Source organism: Penicillium rubens (genome assembly GCF_028828025.1).
Source record: "Penicillium rubens strain IBT 27055 chromosome Unknown utg000003l_segment0_segment0, whole genome shotgun sequence".
Taxonomy (NCBI): domain Eukaryota; kingdom Fungi; phylum Ascomycota; class Eurotiomycetes; order Eurotiales; family Aspergillaceae; genus Penicillium; species Penicillium rubens.
Genome location: NW_026890601.1, coordinates 6761704 through 6779504, shown reverse-complemented (window position 1 = coordinate 6779504; position 17801 = coordinate 6761704). Strand labels below are relative to the sequence as shown.

At 49.2% G+C, this 17801-nt stretch overlaps 7 protein-coding genes across 7 annotated transcripts; 5 read left to right on the top strand and 2 right to left on the bottom strand.

Annotated features, from left to right (window-relative positions):
• Positions 1-33: 33 nt before the first annotated feature.
• N7525_008824 (sterylglucosidase 1) lies at positions 34-2429 on the top strand (the record flags this gene model as incomplete). The annotated part of the gene is made up of 3 exons (XM_002562888.1): positions 34-417; positions 478-1728; positions 1791-2429. The coding sequence occupies 3 exons, from the start codon at positions 34-36 to the stop codon at positions 2427-2429; spliced, it is 2274 nt and encodes a 757-aa protein (XP_002562934.1).
• A 786-nt stretch (positions 2430-3215) lies between these two features.
• Positions 3216-7373, top strand: N7525_008823 (karyopherin MSN5; the record flags this gene model as incomplete). The annotated part of the gene is made up of 8 exons (XM_061214511.1): positions 3216-4704; positions 4759-4883; positions 4934-5005; positions 5061-5285; positions 5342-5445; positions 5505-5763; positions 5821-5963; positions 6020-7373. The coding sequence occupies 8 exons, from the start codon at positions 3216-3218 to the stop codon at positions 7371-7373; spliced, it is 3771 nt and encodes a 1256-aa protein (XP_061068942.1).
• A 603-nt stretch (positions 7374-7976) lies between these two features.
• Positions 7977-8704, bottom strand: N7525_008822 (putative NADH-ubiquinone oxidoreductase subunit GRIM-19; the record flags this gene model as incomplete). Its single annotated transcript, XM_061214510.1, has 4 exons — positions 7977-8025; positions 8099-8251; positions 8380-8486; positions 8582-8704. Coding segments are annotated over 4 exons (432 nt in total), but the record flags the coding sequence as incomplete, so codon positions are not given.
• Positions 8705-8854: 150 nt separating this feature from the next.
• trm10 (tRNA (guanine(9)-N(1))-methyltransferase) lies at positions 8855-10087 on the top strand (the record flags this gene model as incomplete). The annotated part of the gene is made up of 1 exon (XM_002562884.1): positions 8855-10087. The coding sequence occupies one exon, from the start codon at positions 8855-8857 to the stop codon at positions 10085-10087; it is 1233 nt and encodes a 410-aa protein (XP_002562930.1).
• A 614-nt stretch (positions 10088-10701) lies between these two features.
• On the top strand, positions 10702-13261 carry N7525_008820 (uncharacterized protein; the record flags this gene model as incomplete). Its single annotated transcript, XM_061214509.1, has 3 exons — positions 10702-10720; positions 10833-12385; positions 12443-13261. 3 exons carry the CDS (start codon positions 10702-10704, stop codon positions 13259-13261), a joined length of 2391 nt encoding a protein of 796 aa, XP_061068940.1.
• Positions 13262-13622: 361 nt separating this feature from the next.
• N7525_008819 (uncharacterized protein) lies at positions 13623-16391 on the bottom strand (the record flags this gene model as incomplete). The annotated part of the gene is made up of 1 exon (XM_002562882.2): positions 13623-16391. The coding sequence occupies one exon, from the start codon at positions 16389-16391 to the stop codon at positions 13623-13625; it is 2769 nt and encodes a 922-aa protein (XP_002562928.2).
• Positions 16392-16978: 587 nt separating this feature from the next.
• N7525_008818 (GNAT family N-acetyltransferase) lies at positions 16979-17732 on the top strand (the record flags this gene model as incomplete). The annotated part of the gene is made up of 2 exons (XM_002562881.1): positions 16979-16989; positions 17108-17732. The coding sequence occupies 2 exons, from the start codon at positions 16979-16981 to the stop codon at positions 17730-17732; spliced, it is 636 nt and encodes a 211-aa protein (XP_002562927.1).
• Between the last annotated feature and the right edge of the window lie 69 nt (positions 17733-17801).

Genomic DNA, 17801 nt, shown 5'->3' with positions numbered 1-17801 from the left:
TTCAACTCAAACTTCGGTAGAACCGGGGCCACAATGGCACCTCTTCATCTGAAAGTCGAGGGACAGACCTTTCGAGACCCTCACAATCGGGAAATTACGCTAAGGGGGATAAACGTTGCGGCCGATGCGAAGTATCCAAAGACACCCGACGTCCCCTCATACATCGCCGAGAACTTCTTTGACGCGGACAATGTCTCATTTGTTGAACGGCCTTTCTCACTTGAAGATGCCCATATTCACTTCAAGCGCCTTCGGAAATGGGGTTATAACACTATCCGATACATCTTTACCTGGGAAGCCATTGAGCATGCGGGACCGGGAGTTTACGACCATGAGTGGGTTGCATACACTATAGAAGTCCTCCGGATAGCGAAACAATATGATTTCTGGGTGTTTATGGACCCCCATCAGGACGTGGTGAGTACATGTGATCACCCGGGCAAAGAGCTTACGACCTTTATGCTAACCCCTTCTTAGTGGTCTAGGTTATCGGGAGGATCTGGGGCACCGATGTGGACGCTCTATGCAGCGGGACTAAACCCTAGAACCTTCAAAGACACGGAAGCCGCCTTGGTTCAGAACACGTACGACATCCCCGCGGAGTTTCCTAAGATGATCTGGAGCACAAACTATACTAGACTGGTTTGTCAAACCATGTTTACGTTATTTTGGGCTGGGCGGGACTTTGCTCCTAAGGCAATCATTGATGGGATGAACATCCAAGATTATCTCCAGGACCACTTCATCAATGCATGTGCGTTTTTGGCTCGGAGAATTCATGAAGCGGGTGATCTTGGCGAAGTGATCATTGGCTGGGAGAGTATGAACGAGCCTCATCGCGGACTTGTTGGTGTACAAGACATTTCAGTGATTCCGCCGGAGCAACAACTTCAACTAGGTACTTCACCGACAGCATTCCAAGCAATGCTCACTGGCTCAGGCAAGGCTTGTGAACAGACAACATGGGCATTTGGAAACTTCGGACCTTACAAGACTGGCACAAATCTAGTGGATCCGGCAGGTGTCATAGCTTGGTTGCCAGCTGACCAATCTTTTAATGATAACCAATATGGCTGGCAACGAGACCCTGGGTGGAAACTTGGAGAGTGTATCTGGGCTCAGCACGGAGTTTGGGACCCGTCCACAGACGTCCTTCTACAGAAGGATTACTTCTCAAAGAAACCTACGGGCGAGCCGCTTGACTATGAGAAATTTACCAACTCGTACTTCTTGGATCATTACCGAGCATACAAAAATGCCATTCGAAGAATCTGGCCCGACGCAATAATGTTTTGCCAGCCACCTGTGATGGAGGTGCCACCTGATATCAAAGGCACTACTGACGATGACCCGAACATGGTCCATGCGGTTCATTTCTATGATGGGTTGACTCTTTTAACGAAACATTGGAACCGGCTCTACAATGTAGATGTTATTGGTGTTCTCCGGGGCAAGTACCTCACCCCTGCCTTTGCGCTTAAGGTCGGTGAGACGGCTATTCGCAACTGTTTGCGTGACCAACTCAAATTCCTCCGCGATGAAAGCCGGAATTATATGGGCAGTCATCCGGTGGTGTTTACGGAAATTGGAATTCCCTATGACATGGACGACAAATATGCATACAAGACCGGTGACTATAGTAGCCAAACCAGCGCTATGGACGCAAATCATTTTGCACTGGAGGGCAGTACATCTAATGGCTTTACTCTGTGGGTATATGTCACACAAGTATGTATACAACAATGCGTATCTGCTCCCAAGAACATGAATCGTATACTAACACGAGCTAGAATGACCACGAATGGGGTGACCAATGGAATGGGGAGGACCTGTCTATATATTCCCGCGACGATCTAGACCTGCCCGCAGGATCCAGCACTCGGCCTCTGGATCCAAATTCCCCGGCCTTCTCCGAAAGCCAGAGTAGCGGAGCAGAAGCAGAACCAAATGTTGGACCTCGTAATCTCAAAGGTGTTTTGTCAACTCCCTCGATCTCTAGTGAGCGCTCCCAGATACCGCTACGGCAGCAACAAGGTTATCGCGCCGCGGAGGCATACCTCCGCCCTAGTCCAACCTACGTCAGCGGAAAGTTGGATAGCCATGTTTTCGACCTGAAGAATTGTGTGTTTACTCTCTCGCTGACGGCTAAAGGGGCAACCACCGCAACTGCCCCCACCGAAATATATCTTCCCGATTTCCATTTCCCGGAGAGTAACATCGTCGTCACAGTCAGCGGTGGCAAGTGGGACATTGACGTCCAGGACATACAGGGTGCCAAGCTACAGCGCCTGCGATGGTGGCATGCCGAAGGAGAACAGGATATCAAGATCGAGGGACTAAAACGCAAGCCTGGGGAGTTTGGTAACCCTGGAGGCCAAGACGTCGGCTATCTGGAACAATGCCAGAAGGGCGAGTGTGTCATGATGTGAAGAAGGTTGCTAATTGTGTTTCAAGAGCTGAAGTTCCTGCCAATTTGAGGTCAATTGCTTCTTAGTTATATATATGTATCTTGCATTGTTTCTGTTTTCACTGCCTTCTCGAATTTCAATAAAGACACCAGATGGTTCTCCAAATGATATTCAAGGTCATTCTAAATTGTGAACGTATGTGACAGGTCTATAGGTCGAAGTATATAACCGTCGGGGGTATGCGAGATAAGATAAACAATGAGGGGCATAGCTTGGGTAATAGGCAGCTATGATGACACGAAAACAACGTAGGTTAGCAGAGATTAGCATAGAACCAAGATAAATTATAGCAATCGTTGCTTAACTAACAACTAACACTTTTTGTCGAAACACTTTCACCTGGTCCTTAGTCCAGTGCGCCGCAAATGTGAAAGAGCGGAGCATCAATGGGTGAGCGGTGTGCCCTTGTTGATCTTTGGGGAAAATTCTCAGCCCGACAAGTCACCAATTGTCTGCTGCAAGTCTTCCCTTTCGAGATCTTACTTCGCCAACTACCTTCGTTGCAAAAGTACCGATTCATAACTCCAAGTCCGCTCCTCAACCTCGAACCACCCTCCCCCGGAAAGAGCGAGTGGCGCGTGCGGATGGCCGTTGCGGTGTCCGTCTGCTAAACTACCACAGGACGAGTTCAACGGCCATCGAGTCTTACCTACCCTTCCCTGATTATGCGACGCGGCCTACTACAGTGATACGAGACTGAGACTATACTTTTCTGTTCGCCAAGTACTTCTGGAACGCGTCAACAATATGGCTGCGGAGGAGTTGTCGGAGGGCGGCATGGCCGACATCATCCGTGCCCTGCAACTCATTCACAACCCTGCATCGTCAAACGATATACGGAAGGAGGCTTCGCAGTTCGTGGAGAATCTGAAAGAGTCTGACGCTGCGGCTCGAAATGGCTTTCTCTTGGCCTCCCGTATGGAGCATGAGCCTGTTGTACGATACTTCGGTCTTACTCTCCTCGATCACGTTCTTCGCCAATACAACTTCACCAATCCCGAAGAAGCCAAGAATTTACGCATGATGATTTTGCAGCTCGCCGAGAACGTTCGCCCCGAAGACCCTGCCTATTTTCGGAATAAGATCTCCCAGTTGTGGACCGAGGCTGCTAAGAAGACCTGGGGGCTGGATTGGATGGATATGGATGCCAACCTGGTTCAGTTCTGGGGTGCATCTCTGGTTCACAAAGAGTTGGTACTTGCTGTTCTGGAGACTCTTTCCGAGGATGTCTTTTTCCGAGAAGATACCGCCTCGTCACTTCGCGGAGGAGAGCTCAATCGGTCGCTCGTCGAGATTTTTACCCCTGCAGGCATAGTGGAGCAGATTACTGGGGATAAAACTACCGCCACCATTCCACGCTGTGGACAGGAGGGCTGGCTCGTTCGCATCTGCGAATTTCTTGACAACTGCGTCCAGAATGTCTCTAGCTCGGAACAGGCTCGGGATGCGGCCACAAAAGCTCTGGCAACTTTGAGATCTGCCTTGTCATGGTCCGTCTATAAAGGCGTTATTGCCTCCCAGGTCGTTCCCAGCATTTTCCGAGCTTTGCCTTGTCAAGATGACCAGGTGCTTCTCTCTGCGGTCGAGGCACTTCATGCGCTTTATGGAAGGAACACTATCGGCAGTGAAGACTCGCAGGAGCTAGTCTGCCTGATATTTCAGCCAGTGTACCTTGTTGTTCTCCAACGGCTTTACGAATGGTCAATTGTCGGCCCGGACGACGTCGATGAACCCAAATATCTTATCTCCAAAAAGCTTTCCGAGATGATTTCATATATTGCAGGATGCTTGGAAGATGACAAGTTCTTAGTCTCTACCATGGACCGTTTGAATCTGCCGCCATTCCTGCAATTCATGGTCAACATCATGCAGCACCAGAGCTTGACGGTCTCCATACCTTGCTTGCATCTTTGGTCCAGACTGTTACAAAACTCAAAAATCAGTAACCTGGACTTCGTGGTAGAACAAACTCCTCAATTTTTGAACATCTGCACCCAGAGGCTTCTTCGTTGGGAGTCTCTCCCGACTGAATCCGAGGATCCCACGGTACAGTTCTTAGTAGAGGATATTGATACAGTCCCCGAACGACATGCATTTGTTGGAAACTACCGCCGTTACTGTTCTTCGATCATCGAAACCATCACCTTCAAGCGGCCCCAAGAAGCGGTGCGGGAAATCCTGGCCCGGGTGGACACCAACCTCGACAACTTGTATAACGGCGTTCAGCCATTTAGCAGTGAGTGTCAACAATCTAGCGAACTATGGCCTAAGCGACTCATTTAATTTACAGTGGCAACTTTCAGCAAGTCGTCGATTCCTCTCATGCGAGCGGATGCTCAATTCGCAGTGGTAGAGGCTGTCATCAAGGGCTACAACAAGTGGATTTCGGCGCATGGAAAAGCACCCCAACGTGATGTAAGTGGATGAAGCAGGAATATGAATAATCAGTTGCTAATATCTGACAGGAGTCTAAACGAATGGAATTAGAACATGCGGTGGAAAACTGGGCTTCAACTCTAATGCAAAAGTCCTTCGAGGTAAGTCATTTTGCACAAACCGAAGCAATTTCATCCACTCATATCTTTGCAATAGGATCCGGTTTTGAAACAAAGGGTCATCAAATTAGTTGTCGACATCTCCTCAAAGGCCTTGGACAATCATCAAGGATTTGCACTCAAAGTTCTGGAGCACATTCTCATGTCACGTCTACCAGATCGGTCTGAATACCCATTGTATTCCGAGGCTGTCAAGGAACTTCATGGACTGGCAAGCTCCGAACTTCGTCGGTTAGCTATGCGTTATGCCGATTACTTCTATGTACGTCAATTCTTACATCCTGGTCGTTCAGCACTCTCTAACAGTGCTCTTTGCAGACTTTCTATGATCTTCTTGAGCCAAAGATCAAAGAGATCACACTGGCTAACCGCATCGATGACAAGTTGCAAATGGAACTGACTTCTATCTTGCTCATTATTATGTAACTTTTCGTCTTATCCCAGATTTCCGTCAAACTTCCCGCATACTAACTCAATGCAGGCAACGTGCAATCAATGCAGACCCTTATCTGCGTCAAAATCGGCTCGCATCATTCCTTCAACCCATCCAAGAGGCGTGGCAAGATGACCAATTCCGTCACAGCAGCTCCACTTTCCCCGGTTTTTGCAATATGCTCGGATTGGAAAATGTTGGTCCATACATGCAATCCAAAGAAGCACAGAAACTGGCAGACTGGTCTGAGGTTGCCTTGGACAACGAAGGAAGGTTAGTCCAGGAAGAGATGACCAGAAAGTTCCAGGTAAGAAGTAGAACCTACTTTCCTGTGCGAGGGCCCATCTGACCCATTATATTCTAGCTATTGCCATTGCGTGGCACCAAAACTATGTTGGCTGTTTCTACAGACCGAGTCAAAAAGTCCTCGCCAGCCTATGCGACCGCCTGTCAGATGTGGCACGAATTGATCCCTATCATTCTTCCCACTTTGCTGCAGCTTGTCAGGTAATTACCTATGCTAATGAAGACCCGTACAATCAAGCTAACTTTTCAACTTCAAGAAACGCGCATGCCTTCCATAACCCTGCCAATTGGAACATGGTCGAAGGAATGCAACCAGTAGTCGAACGTATCCTCACGGATCGATTTTGGCAGGCTGGTATTTCTATCGGCAGCCGAGATGAGTTCTATGCCAGAATCACATCGTCGAAGTCTACACTTGAAGGGTTTGCATCATCAGTCCGAGGAAAAGTCAGAGCTGTCCGCGAGGCATGTTACTCCATGCTATTCAGCATGAGCAGGATGCGAGAGCACTTTTATGGATTCGCCGAACTCCCAGGACCCCTATCCGAAGCGTTATTCGTTGACTCACCGCATCTCTCCTCCCATCAGTTCTCGGTTCTCCTCAACATCTCGCGTTGTCTGATTGACGACTGCCCTGTGCAGTTCCGCAGCCAATTCTTGCCCCCCATGTTGTCAACTCTATTCACCAACATTGACCGCAAAGTCACCACAGAATGGGAAATCATTGAACAACGCAGGAACGGAATTTCGGATGGAGATCTCACGACGGAGATGAAGTCCGAAAGTGTCCTTCGCCAGTTGACTTACTCTGCTGTGATCATGGTAGCCAGTCTATTCGATCCGCAGAGAGGTGGTAAATACTCCCTGACCCGCCGGCTACTCATAAGCATAAACCACCCGATACTGACGGAACGTGACATCTCAGACCCAGATGGGACTGAATCGGACCCCACCGCACCCCAGCCGACTCCGAACCTCTCTGATTCTATCCGCCATTTTGTCCTTTCGTCCCCCCAAATCTTTGAGCCAGTCATGCTTTTCTGTACGCACGCTCTTCGTATGCGCGATACACGCAGCGGCAGCATTATCACTCGCGTAATTCGGTCAATTCTGCAAGACTTCGCCCCCACGAATGATACCCCGGACACCCCAACCATCGCGACCATCCGCGAATTCATATGTACTGATGTCCTCACAGCATGCATTTCATCCGTACATGAGTCATACTTTGTTGATATGCAAAAGGACCTTGCCCAGCTAATTGCATCGATTTGGTGTCTCTATGGCTTCTGTAGCGAGACTCCTCGTGCTGTTTTCCTGAGCTTGCCAGGAATTAGCGCAGAGAAAGTGGCCAGTACTGAGTCTGCACTTCATCAAACTACCTCACCAAGACAGCAGCGCGCATTAGTCTTGGAGCTTCTTGAGCCCTTGCGCGGCATCAGTGTTGCCGAGCAAGGGAAGATACTAGGTTCTCGCGAGGAACGTCGCAAGGCCCGCTCAGCATTGCAGGAGAGATACATGACCAATGAGATGGACACCCAGCAGCAGAACCACCGAGTCGATATTAACGATGGTCCCGATCTTGGTGGTGTGGCTGATCTATTTGGGTAGACCAAGCATCATCTGCGTTTTGGGCTGCGAAAGGTTGGGAAATACTGTGGTGCTGTCCGGCTTGTTGATTCTCATTTTACATACCATGGATGGTCCACCTCTCCATTCTGTACACCATTTGCGGCCCGGCCACATTTTTGCAACCCTTTCTGTCTGGATCTGCTTTGCAGCTTTATCAACAACCCCCATGGTTAGCGAGCAGCGGCGCTTTGCGAGAGATGAGATCATAAAACTACATACCATTACCCACAAATATATTACCTTCCATCATATTAGCCTTTGTGTTTCTACTACGAGATGAAGATCTTGAACGAGCAAAGAAATAAGACATATTGCAAAAGACTGAACTAAACCCTTCACTAGGCAAGTAATATCTACAATGTTTTCCTCGAAATGGCTTCGAGACAGTTTACCTCGACTACCACCACAATGCTTCTAGCTCTCCCGCAACGATCAGAAAGGCCCAGTTCAGTCCGTATACCATGGAGGCAAGGGGTCACCCAACCAAGCATCCCAAAACACCAGCATCATACAGAGTCAAAAGGAGGGAACGGAGGTACAATATCGCTCAGAATAAGTGTGACATTGACATTGTCAGACTGTCTATTGAGTGAGATTGGCGGGGGTATAGGCGAAAGTAGGGCGGATAAAGCTGTCAAGGCAAGCAAAATTAGAATCAATCCGGGAAATGATATAGCGTCCAAGTGCGATTTTACGCAACATACCGGTCGGAGTTGTAGACCTTGGCATCGGTGCCGAGAAGCTCCTTCTCGCGCGCCTTGTCGGCGTAGTGCCGACGGACCTGGTCGCGGTCTTCCTCAGCCTGGAGGAGAGGAGTGAGGTGCAAACGGGACCACATCTTCTCACGGGCGAGCTCACTACCGTCAAACACGCATCAGTCATTGAGTTCACTTCTTCCTCCCGCTAGCGAGTTTGTATCGGGGTTCAATTGCGGTTCTCTCGGGACGCTCGGAGTCAGGGAAGGAGCCTGTTGGACGAAACGTACCGCTGCTCACGGACACCGTGGAAGTACTTGTAGAAACCGTAGGCCATGATGACGTGCATGCCGATCATGTAGTAGGCGGGCTTGAAGCCGCGGGCTGGGATGTTCCGCTATAGAGAGTAAGAAACGAGACCGTTAGCTTGGATGTCTGTGTGCTGGGTGCGCAGGGCCATTAGGGGTCCGGAAACTGGGTTGTGTGGCTCACCTTGTACTGGACTTGAGCGTAGCCCCCCGTTGGGGGCATATCCTGAGGCATTGTGACGGTAATGAGCGGGTAAAGGGCTTGGAGGGATAGCGAGGAGCCGCTGTGACGATTGGAGAAGTTGGGTCTGAAGGGTCACGTGAGGGTTGCACAGTAATGAGGGCTGCGGCGCACGTCATTGGTTGATGAGTTTCGGGGCGGGCGCTTTTTGAACTTTTGATCTACAGTGGACAGCCCACCTTTAATTTTTTTGCTTGTCAATTCCACTGGACCATGATGGAGGAGCAAGAGCGGCCACGGAAATTAGCCAAACTAGACCACGACGAAGATACCACCAACGAGGTGCTCGGCCCTGCCATGACTGGAGCTGGTGATGTTGCCGGCAAAGAACCGGAGCCTGCGAGCGCTCAGATTGGCAACGAACCTCTCGATCTGACGGAATTCACAGTCCAAAAAGATACAAAGACGGACAATGAACCTACAACTCAAGACGGCGCGGAGGCAGCCGCGCCTGTTATGTCTAAAAATCAAATGAAGAAACTACGCCGCGCGGAAGCTCACCAGCAAAAGCGCGCACTTCAGAAGGCCCAGAAAAAGGAAAAGATCATAGAAAAGCGAGAGCGTCGCAAGGCTATGATTGAGGAGGCAAGGGCAAAAGGCGACGAGGAAGCTGTCAACAAGCTACGGGCGTTGTGGCGAGGCAAGAAAGCCAAGCACATCAAGTCCACACTCATACCTCTGACGTTCGTGATGGATTGTGGCTATGATGAGCTGATGTCTGATAGAGAGCGCATCTCACTGGCCGGCCAGCTCACGCGCTCATACTCGGACAACAGCCGCGCACCCTACAGCGGACACATGATGTTCTCGTCGTTTGACAAATTACTGAAAGAGCGATTCGACACCATATTGACATCACACAAGAACTGGAAGCGCGTCCGATTTTTGCAGGAGGACTTTGTGCGTGCTGGCGAGCTGGCCAAAGAAGATATGGCAGCCCCGCGAGGAGGTCAACTCGCTGGACCGTTTGCTGAACAAACTGATGCGAAGCCCGAGGACGGTGAAATCATCTACCTCAGTAGTGATAGTGAGAATACTTTGACCGAGCTGAAGCCTTACAGCACTTATATTGTCGGAGCGCTAGTGGATAAAAACCGATACAAGGCAGTTTGCTACAAACAGGCGGTTGCGAAGGGCATCAAAACCGCCAAATTGCCTATCGGGCAGTACATTCAAATGGCCCATCGTCCGGTACTGGCCACCAACCATGTCATCGAGATCATGCTTCAATGGCTGGAGCTCCGTGACTGGGGCAAGGCGTTCATGAAGGTTATTCCCACTCGGAAAGGCGGAGCTTTGAAGGGAACTCAGGGTGAGGACGAGGACGACGCCGAGAATGGTGATGAAGATGTGAACGAGGAAGACATGGAAGCAGAACAGATGGAGCAACTGGAAGAAATCGCAGCGTTGGAGGAAGGAAGCGAGGACGAAAATGCAGAGAAGCGATAGTTTGAGCTATCCGAAGAATACCTTGTACATATCTACAACGCCCAAAGGAAGGCAGACAGCGATTGCGAAATGAATATACGCTTCTCGAGTAGTCTTCTCTGATGGTCTTATTATACGTCTTTTTAGTGTCTTTTTAGGTAGTCTTCTCAAGTAGCCTTTCTAGATGTCTGGTTATATAGAAATTTTTTCCTCCTTCCGAGCTTGTTAGCTGCACAGCTGGAAAGGTCAAAAAGGCTTAATTGTGGAATGGAATTTTCCAAGTGTAGCCTTTCAAAAGACAGTGAACGTGAATCCATGGAGGTAGAAAAGCATATTGCCTATTTCGGCATAGCCCTCCAGGGCTGGAAAGTGCTTACCTAAGCAACCAGCCACCACAGCCACAATTTGGGAATCTATGACGGAAGCGATTTTCATTGTGATTATTTGCACAGGAGGGACTGGCTTTTGCTTCTTACTCTACCCTCCTCATCCAGGTAGAAGGGAATTTGCTACTGTGTCTACCTCTTTTTCGCTCTTTCCCATATTACTTTCCCTTCACTTACTCTTGCCTCCCTTCCTCTCAACTGCCTCAACTGCCTCTCGGGTTTTTTGTTTGGCAGCTGCCCCTCGCAACCATGTTTATGCTCCGCAACGGTAAGCAACGCGCCTTTCATGCCCCGCCAAACCCCTCCATATCAGGACACTTTTTGTTGTTTTGCCTCTTTGAACTAGTAAACTAATTTTTCCTCTTCTCTGAATTTAACAGTGAGCAAATTCTTGTTCGGTGACGCTTCGAAAGAATCCATCATCGAAATCCCCCAAGGCGAGCTGTATCTGGTCCGCCCACAATCGCCCAAAGGTTACTCTGAGCTTATCTTCAAGGACGCTGCTGCCACGATCCGACGCACCGGCCAGGACTTTCAATACCAGCTTGTAATCCAGAGAGCCTATGAAGAGGGCGAGGAAGAACTCGCGGACGACGACGGCGAGCAAGGCGCGGGCGACGGCCTAGATAAGGACGAGAAGGTTTTCCTTCTGGACCAAACCCTCCACTTTCGGTCTGAAGTTCGCGACGGAGGCGCAAAGATATTGGCTTGGGATGATCTGAGTGGTGACGCTGGTGATCTCTTTGAATTCATCTGTGATTCTTCGGTCCCATCGGACAAAGTCGCCACTTTCGAGCTTGCCGCCCTCCAGTGTCAGTACGAACGCAAACACCGCCGCAGCGCGCAGAAGGCTACCGAGGCGGAGTTGGAGGAGTTCTCATACAACGAAGAGAAGCCCATTCCATCTGCGAGTCCGGTCTCTTCGCCGACTAGAAATTCCTTGACAGCAGAAGACTCAGCTGCAGCCATGGCAAAAGACGTGGAATATGCTCAATCCAAAGGAAAAGTCAAGACTGCCACTCTCGAGGAGGAACCGACTACTGCCCCGCCGTCTGCGGCCCATCCCGAAGCCAAAGAGATCCTCTGCAAGGAAAATGCCGAGCTGCACTTGTTCGACTTTTCCACCGGAACCTTTGTGCTCCAGGAGTCGGACATCGTTGCTACTGTCTCGGAGGTCGGTACTTGGCAGTACTGGCTCCAGATTTCTGGCAAGGACAAGGAGTGGTTAGGACAGGCCGTTGTGGCCGACATTAATCCCGTATTCAACTTCGAATATCTTTCCTTTATCTTCAACCACTACGGTGAGGATGGTTCGGCCTACTCATGGCTCCTGCGATTCAAGGACCAAGCCTCGGAAGAACGTTTCCAGGAGGGTCTCATGCAGGCGTTATGGGAACAGCTCAATGAGGTGAAGTGGACTAAGGTCAAGGAGAATGACCGAGATTATGTCCTTGATGCCTTCCAAGATCTTACCATGGAGGATGCCGACGAACCCCAAGAAGAAGTTGAAGAAGAAGAGGAAGAGACATACGATGGCGACCAGGACGATGCTCAGCGCAGTGAGCACTACGACAGCGATGAGGAGGAAGAAGATGTTGTCACGCGCGATGCCGATGGCAACGTCAACTCGCAATTGGCAGTCGGTTACAAGCATGATCGATCATTCGTTGTGCGCGGATCCAAGATTGGTGTCTTCAAGCACACCGCTCACAACAACCTTGAATTCTCCACGACTATTTCAAAAGTCGAGACCCCCAAGGGCAACCTTTTCAGCCCCAAGAAGGTCATGCTCCATGCTGAGGATCAGAACATGATTCTCCAGAATGGGGACGATCCCAATTCGCTGTACAAGATGGATCTGGAGTACGGCAAAATCGTCGACGAATGGAAAGTCCATGACGATATTCCCGTGGAGACGTTTGCTCCCGAAAACGTAAGTGACCTATCGTGTCTTGAAATCTGTCTCTGGACAAACTGACAGAACTCGCAGAAATTCGCGCAAATGACCGCCGCGCAGCCATTCGTTGGAGTCTCGAAGAACGCCCTTTACCGCATCGATCCTCGTCTTTCTGGAAACAAGCTTGTCGATTCCGATCTGAAGCAGTACGCCAGCAAGAATGACTTCTCGGCTATGGCTACTACTGAGAAGGGATACCTTGCTGTCGCGTCCAACAAGGGTGACATCCGCATGTTCGACCGTCTTGGCATCAATGCGAAGACTCATATCCCGGCTCTCGGTGAGCCGATCATCGGTCTTGATGTGTCTGCAGATGGACGCTGGGTGCTGGCAACTTGCCGTACCTACCTTCTCCTCATTGATTCCCTTCAAAAAGAAGGGAAAAACGAGGGCAAGCTTGGATTCGAGCGTGCTTTCGCGAAGGACTCGAAGCCTCAGCCTCGCCGTCTTGGCTTGCAGCCCGCACACGTTGCCCAGTTCCAGCACGAGACGAAGCAGCCTCTCTCGTTCACCACGGCCCGCTTCAACACTGGTATCGACTCAACGGAAACCAGCATCGTCACCTCTACCGGCCCCTTCATCATTACATGGAGTATGAAGAAGGTTATTGCCAACCGCAAGGACCCGTACACTATCAAGCGGTATGGGGAAAACGTGATGGCTGATAATTTCCGGTTCGGCTCTGACAAGAATGTGATCGTTGCTCTGCCAAACGAGGTCAACATGGTCGCCAAGCGTACTTTCCAGAAGCCTACTCGTGAGAGTATCGCTGGCCCGGCCACACCAAAGCGTGCGCGCAGCGGATGGAGCAGTCGTCTTGGCAAGGATGACATTGTCAACTCGCCTTACTAGTCTCATTCGTTTTCCCCCTATGTCTCTCATCGGCCCCTGGACTTCCCTTTATTTTTGTACCATTACCCATACCCCCTGATGTTTTGTGCTTTTCCATCCTTTCCAACGTTGTGATTTCTTTGCGGGGTTTTTGCTGTTCTGACGCCGCTGGAGATCTCTATATCGGAGATTTCTTCACATTCACTACTCTGTTTCTTTAATTGCGATTCCTTTTCTTGGGCCATATTAATCTGGAGCTAAAGGGTGGCACTCTTGAAACCAAATTTTATTCTGCAAGGTAGCTAGTTCAGTCAATTCGCAAATGAAATATCCAACAATTAATCACCTATTCCGGAGGCGTCCGATTAATGTCCTCGCTACCTTATGTGTCTTCTATCACGGTGCTCACGTCGACACTACTTTTCCTGAATATTTCCAGGAGGCACTCATCACAAATCCATCCCGTCAATTCAAGGGGTTTTTCAGGCATACAGCTCCGCTCCATCACCACCTTGGCAGTAGCGCATTCCAAGCACCATGCGTAAATGAACTTTCTCTTATCACGGACTGCTTTACCAATATCTTTAACTGAATGGATCAACATCCCATACTTCGCTAATAGGCGGGGGGTCGGGTATCGGCGACAGAATGGACATCCCAGCATCTCAGTATTAATCACACAGCCTGCAGAGTTGCACTTGTGCCATCGTTCCACACAAGTGAAGCACATTCGCTGGGGGCAGCCATCTCGTCCACAGGCTGGGTAAACTTTTCCGCATTGGTCGAAGCACAGCGAACACTTATTGTCACTCGTTTTGTCGTCTGCGACGAGCTTCTGGAGGGTTGAGACCAGTTGTTTGGAGTTGTGGATGGGCTTTCCGTGGTAGCGTAGCTCGGGTTCAGGTGAAGGGAAAAGCCTGATTCTGGAAAGGAAGCCCTCGCTGCCCAGTCTAGTAATGATTTGGAAGATGGATTCGCTACGGTAGAAGTTAGAGCCGTTCTGTAAGCATACTTCCAAGCCATTTGCATCTTGGATGAACCAAGAGAATTTGTTCTCGGTGAACAGCTCTTGTGGTGTCACTTCGAGCGTTGTTGTTAGCTCATAGCCCGAAGTGCACAAGGGGCAGATGAAATCCCATTCTTTGAACGAGGCCCTGTATTCTTCGGGCCAGATCATGCGGTTTAAGCACAGAGTGCATTGCACGGTTGGGGCAGGTGATTCATCCTGCTTGACGTGGTCCGGGCTATTATCCTGGCTGCCTTGGCTTCGACAGTAGTAGCATTTCGCGGGACGAGACATCCTCAACCCATTAGGGTTGTGTACAACGTATTGGGCACGGCAGGATCGAGAGGAGCATTCGACCCAGATGGCCGTGGAAGTGGCATCTGTGTACATATTCTTCCGCTCCTTATCGACATACGAGTCGAGACATAGACCGCATTTTCCATTGGAGCCCATTAAGGTGACGGATTGGGGATACTGACACTCTCTGCATGTCACTAGTGGTCCGACTGGTGCGATTGTTTTGTCTGCTATCCGCCTAACTCGAGCTCGAAGTTGAACACAAGTACGCTGTTCCAGACGTTTGAAAGTAACTAGGCGGTCAAACAACGTTCTGTCAGTAGGGTGTAAGATCCGGGATCGGTTGTCGGTCAAACTCATTTCCTGCTGTTTTTGGTGTGCTTCGTCAGAGCCAATGAGAAGTGTCAAGCATCCGAGAGTCCATGTTTGAGGTATCGAAGGGTCGTTCCATTTGTCTTTGAATGCGAGCATCTCCTGCTCTGCTACTTTCATCAGTGGCACGATTCCCATTCGCAGACTGAGAGCAGCAAGGAGAGCGGCAGATCGAGCCGGCAGCTTCGTCCCTGGCTCAACGGTGTGTAGAAGGACCTTCCAGAACTGTCTATTGTACTTTTCCTTTATCAATACCAATGGAATTTTGACCACAGGATCGGGATCAGCGCTAGAGATGTGGTCGGGTATTTCACGCGCTGATGATATGACAGTCATCCTAGTCAGAATAGCACCAAACCGCCGAAGAACACCGGGGTTGCAAGATCGGCCAATTTGTAAAAGCTCGGATCGGGTCATATGTGAGACAGGCCTGTTGGTCCCATCGTGTGCATAATCATGCCACTTGTGTGAGAAGTCCAATGTAGGGTCAAGGAAGGCGCATGGATACATTTCTGTATCAGGGACACTGTTGATGATAGATGTGATCTCTTCGGCCAAGTCTGGCATAGGGGCGGTCTTTTTGGGAACATATTCTTTCATGACATCCGTAGTCAACCTGACCTTAGAGATGTTCTCATTGCCATATAAGTATATCCACTTCCCGGTGTCGAAATATGGAAACGTGCTTTTATCCTGCTCATTCTCAATGCTGTCAATTTCAGTAACCGAGATATAGCGTAACAGGTCTGCGAGACAATCCTCTTGGGCTTCCTTGACAGAAGAAGGCCCTTTCTCCACTTCCATCCATGATAGAAGCAAATCAACTATCACCTTTGCAATGTCCCCCTTTAGGTCGCTCCTTAATTGCACACAAGCTCCATCTGTCCTAGTAGATAGGTATATATACCAGGCAGCATTCGCTTCCTCCACAAACTTATGGAGGATAGTAAAGACCTGTGCTTGTTTCGGTCCATCTCGAAGGGTATTGCACGCTGACACCCAGTCAATACATGCGAAACCATACCGAGAGTAAGACTCCGGGGCTAATAGTGCAGCTTTCTCCATCGATCCGCTGCAGAATTTTCCAGGGTAATGCACGTTTGGAATAGGGCATTTGTCAGTATAGAGAAGAATTAGTGTTTTCGTATTCGAGCGCATGACTTCGCAGGCCTTCGCGAGAGCTGTTTTGATAGCGCTCTTGGACTCGGTGTTCCTATTCGCGCGGAGTCTTTTGGCGAAAGCGACTAGATCGGGCTGTTTCTCTTGCGAGTGTCGTTGTTCGCCCTTATTCAGCCATCCTGACCACTCGAGGACATTATCGCAGTTATAGCCGTAGCATGCTAGAACTCCGATTCGTGTAAAGCATCTAGTTTGAGTGGAAAATGAAATTATCTCAGGGAGGGATGCGGTTAGTGAGCGTAGATAGCAGCTGCGATAAGTTGATGCATCGACGATGAAGAGTAAATCGTGCTCCATTTTGATAGGATTAAAATGAAATAGATGTGTTATGTTAAAAGGTTACTGATGAGATGATAGCGAGTAAGACTAGATATAACAGACAGAAGCTAGACAGTTACCTAACTTGGCTTAGTAGCCCTGACCTCCGGAGCTTATTTAATTCGGTCATGACTCACGTAAACATCATATCTAGGTATTTTAGAAAAAGAAATACAGCTCTATATATGTACATAGTAGGATACAGATTTGTGTTTTATCCGCGAAACTGTTGAACCTCATAAGCCCTCGAGGCCATTGCACGGTACTTGTACATCTGATAGTAGAATAAGGGGACACCCATATGCTGATCCAGCAGTTACGCCATTACAACCTTGGTAGATATATATATATATATATATATATATATATGTTGTAGTTGTCAAGCCACCGTTGCATCCCAAGGTGATGTAATTTACATGTATCCATACTAGTATGTATGTAACCATCTCCCCTTAATGTAGCAACCTCGGCAATCTTCCAAAGATTTCACGCCCCGTCTTCAAAAACTTCAAATTTGTTGAGCTTACTGAGATTACTTACAATATCTCTTCAGACTGCTTGAATAGATGGCATCAAAGTAAGTGTGTTATTGTTCGAAGCGCCTACCCAAGAAGAGGTAGATCAAAAGCGGACAATATCAAGTGAAGAACAAAAGCGAAAGGCCATTCACAGATACTGACTAAAATTTTACAAAGCACAATCAACAATGAAGTCCACGACATGACTATCGTGCGGGGAACAGTGGACACCGTTCCGGCAGTCCTCCACCTTCTAGATACCGCAGTCCAATGGCTGGTATCGCACGACAGAACTGGGCAGTGGGGAGCAGCACCGTTTTCTGAGAATCCACAACGCACTGAACAACTCAGAGAATTTGCAACAACCGGCCATGGTCTTTGGCTCGCTATCAAGGTTGCGAATAACACGCCCATTCTATGTCAAAATAGAATCTCCAACATAAAGCCCCAAACTATGAATGGAGAAGCTCCCGGTGTCATCGTAGGTGCGCTTGCTCTTGGAGAGAGAACGCCCTATGTGACACCTGTCTCTGAGCCGGAGCTTTACGTGCGGTTACTAGTCACGGATCGCCAATGTGCTGGCAATCAGATTGGCAAGCGCCTCTTGGACCATGCGCGTGATCTTGCCAGCAAGGCTGGAGTCTCATTACTACGGGTAGATTGCTATGCAGGTGGTGACGGCAAATTGGTCCAATACTATGAGTCTCAGGGGTTTAAGAGGTTCGAAAGTTTGGACGTGGAAGGAAAATGGCCTTGCCAAGTGCTTGCTCAATGGTTAGATGAGATAGAAGGAGAATCGTGACACCGAAATGGACTTTTACATTTTTTAGATACAGTAGCTTCACATCGTAAGCACACAATGGTATATTGG